This window comes from Bombus affinis, chromosome 8 (genome assembly GCF_024516045.1).
Source record: "Bombus affinis isolate iyBomAffi1 chromosome 8, iyBomAffi1.2, whole genome shotgun sequence".
NCBI lineage: Eukaryota > Metazoa > Arthropoda > Insecta > Hymenoptera > Apidae > Bombus > Bombus affinis.
The window spans coordinates 12,505,844-12,509,025 of NC_066351.1; the positions used below are offsets into that span (position 1 = coordinate 12,505,844).

The 3,182-nt window shown below is 27.7% G+C and overlaps 1 protein-coding gene across 7 annotated transcripts in view; it reads right to left on the reverse strand.

The window, feature by feature from the left end:
- LOC126919206 (integrin alpha-PS5-like) overlaps positions 1–3,182 on the reverse strand; it is a 132,058-nt gene that overhangs the window by 4,523 nt on the left and 124,353 nt on the right. For 3 of the 7 annotated variants that reach the window (XM_050728032.1, XM_050728033.1, XM_050728031.1), the window contains exons 1-7: positions 1,596–3,176; positions 1,393–1,529; positions 1,134–1,319; positions 940–1,047; positions 627–824; positions 368–547; positions 191–284 (exon numbers count right to left, since the gene is read on the reverse strand). In XM_050728032.1, coding sequence (XP_050583989.1) covers positions 191–284; positions 368–547; positions 627–824; positions 940–1,047; positions 1,134–1,319; positions 1,393–1,529; positions 1,596–1,905 — 1,213 coding nt within the window. In that variant the 5' untranslated portion in view covers positions 1,906–3,176. Of the gene's footprint in view, positions 1–190; positions 285–367; positions 548–626; positions 825–939; positions 1,048–1,133; positions 1,320–1,392; positions 1,530–1,595; positions 3,177–3,182 lie in introns of those variants that run through there. The other 4 variants (XM_050728034.1, XM_050728038.1, XM_050728036.1 and 1 more) reach the window with 4 other exon arrangements.

Here is a 3,182-nt window from a genome sequence, read left to right on the forward strand (position 1 = left end):
CGGAAAAAAGTATAAAACTATCGCAAATTTTTATTCAAGCACAGGAAGACAAATGATAATACAATCGTTGAGATATGTGTCATCATAATACAATTTAACTGTGACTAATGAATCATTTATTTCATCAAACTCATCGTCGTATTACAAGGATATATAAAAAGAATCTGTAGCTGCATTTAAAATCGCATACCTAAAATTTTTGTATCTTTTAGCATGTGTTTTTCGATATCCTTCATGTAATATGGTAAACGATCTCGTGGGTCCTTCGCTGGTAATTTAGGACACTACATATATAAAACATATTTACAACTTATATATTTCTAATGTGACATTTATACTTTTAAATAATCAAAGATTGTAAGTATACCTTGGCTTGTTTCCTTAATTCCAAAGCTGTAGGCATTAGTTGGATAGTTCTCTTTTCTCTCTTATCTAAAGTAGGGTGATCCATAAATAATGGTATTTGAAATTTATCCTGATGTGTAAGCTCTTCAAATTTTTTCATCATCTCAAAGAATACTAAAACTTCTCTAGGGTCAATACAACTCTAAAAACATAAGAAATATTTTTAGGACTAATTGCAAGTTATCAAAATTCTAAAGCTATATTAAATAAAAATTGCACACTTTTGCAGCTAATTCAAGTCCAACTTCATCAGCCTCAGTTTCAGATTGTCTTTTGTACCAAGAAAAAATAGCAGCAAACAATATATACATAGTTGAACAAAGTGTAGCTGCTGTTCTACTTTCATAAAATACCCAAATTAGAAATGAACATACAATAGTTGCAACGTAATATATCACTCCAAAAGACAATGTTTCTGACTAGAAACAATTATATTATCATTAATTATTATTTCCTGGGTTAGTATTTTCTTCTTTTATGAAATATTAATTATGAAATATTAAAAATGTCATTTACAAAATAATTATAACTTACTGTATGAAGAAGCATATCATGTGACATTTCATGGGCTAAAATAAACATTAGTTGATCATTGCTTTTAATAAAGTTGAAGATGTCAATAATTATGATAATATTTCTATCCTAAAACATTTAAAATAAAATATAATTTTTATTATGTAGAGTAAAATTTTATTTCACTTTTCTATATATGTAGATGATCTACATACTGGTAAGATCATAACATTAGGAAATGGTGCTATAATATCAAACATACGATGGATTATAGTAATAGTCCAATCAGTGTCTTTAAATAAATTTTTATTAGAGTTTATCAACCGCTTTAGTGCTGTGGCAATTATTTTATATTTGGGATCATGTAATGGTACCACGTTCTTCTGATTTTGCACTATTACCTATATAAATTTGTGACCATGTAAAATACTGCCATTACTTTCAGTTTACCCAGATTTTTGTTTAACTACGTACTTGAAATATAATTTTAGAAGTTTCAATTTGTTGAGCTTGATCAACTAAAATTAAACGTGGTTTCTTTCTTACTGGATCTTCCTCCAAATGTGTCAAACAATAAACAAAGAAAATGAAAGATAGAAATCCCAAAGAACCTAGAAATACATATAACATATATTTCTTATGTTATTTTAAATACTTATAAGTGACAGATAGTATACCATAAATAGTATATTTCCTTCGCTTAAACCACCTTATATATTTTTGCTGTTGTTCTACAGTTTGATTCAACCACCATTTTTTAACAAAATGACCACAACAGATTGATCCAAAGCACAGAATTAATGGTGCAGGATAATTTAATTTTTTAGTTGTATGAAAATTTGATATTTGAAATTTCAAACCCTGCCATCTTCTTTCAAGTTTTTTACGTTGAGTCGAAAATGTTCCATAATTGGTACTATACAATAGATTTCTTTTTGTACATGTTAAAGCTCTACCAGTCGTTAATCGAAGATATTTGAAATACATTATTTATTCAGAACATTTATATAAATGAAACCATTATAGCAGTATAACTTTTCAATAAATCTTTACGAAGGTTATAAACCGAAAAACTTTCCATAGGTCTTTCCTGAAGCGATAATTATTTTGAATGGCATAATATAAGGTTAGGATACATCTTGTTGCTGAAGATCAGATGAAAAAAGAAAAATTTAAAGGAAAAAAAGAGGAAGAGCATATGCTATATGTACTGTAATGTATGTTACTTGCGTTAAAGAGTACAGTATTTTTAGAAAGAAAACCATAAAACCGGTATACGAATGCCTGACAAATGTTTTTTATAGTGGTATCATTGTATTGATGCATCAGCTGATATGTGTCAAAAAAGGCAGCTTCCTTTCCTTTGTACAGACGTGAACTGTTGACACTTTAAATGACCTTTGGCGAATAACAATGTACTTAAGAATTGTAACATTGTATTGAGGAAAAGAATGAAATGCTCCAACGTATTTAAATGAATCTCGCAATTTCATTGTATCTAAATATATTTTTAACTGAATATTTAAAAACAATTTAACGTATATAATGTTAGAGATTTGTCACAAGGTTATAATCGATAATTCAAGTAAGATCAACTAATAGCCATTACAATAGCTGATCAAAACTAATACATACAACCTAATTTTTTTTCCAAATTAATCACAAATCGAGGATACTTAATTAATTTTCTCGTTTCTTAACGTACAATACACAATATATCTCTGCAAACGTAAAATATCTTAAAATCACTTTACATAGAAAATGTTGAGAAAGACAATTATACGTATACTTTATTTATGTCTTTCAATCTTAAGCCATTCTTTCGGGATAACTAGTAAATTATTTTTCCACAAATAATTAGAAAATTGCATAATTGTTTATGTTTATTTATAATGTTCAATTTTCAAACAATATATATGCAAATGACCAACGTTATTTTAAGGTACATATTAGTCTCCTCTTTCAGTTATCAATTTCAAAAGAACAAAACGAAAACAAGTCGGTTCGGTTAGAATAAAAATATTTAAGAAACTCGTGCTATTACGAAGATTACTATGAAAATAAAACGAAAAATTCACAAACGAAATTTAAATGCATATGACGTATATATGCATATATACTGATCATTCTTGAAAATAAACCGGACAGGGATAAATTTATGGAGATACAAATTAGGAAGGAATTCGATTGAATATTGAATATAAAAATGGTGAAATTTCTAAGAACAATATACCGATACAGTAAACGAAGCAGAAAGCACGTAC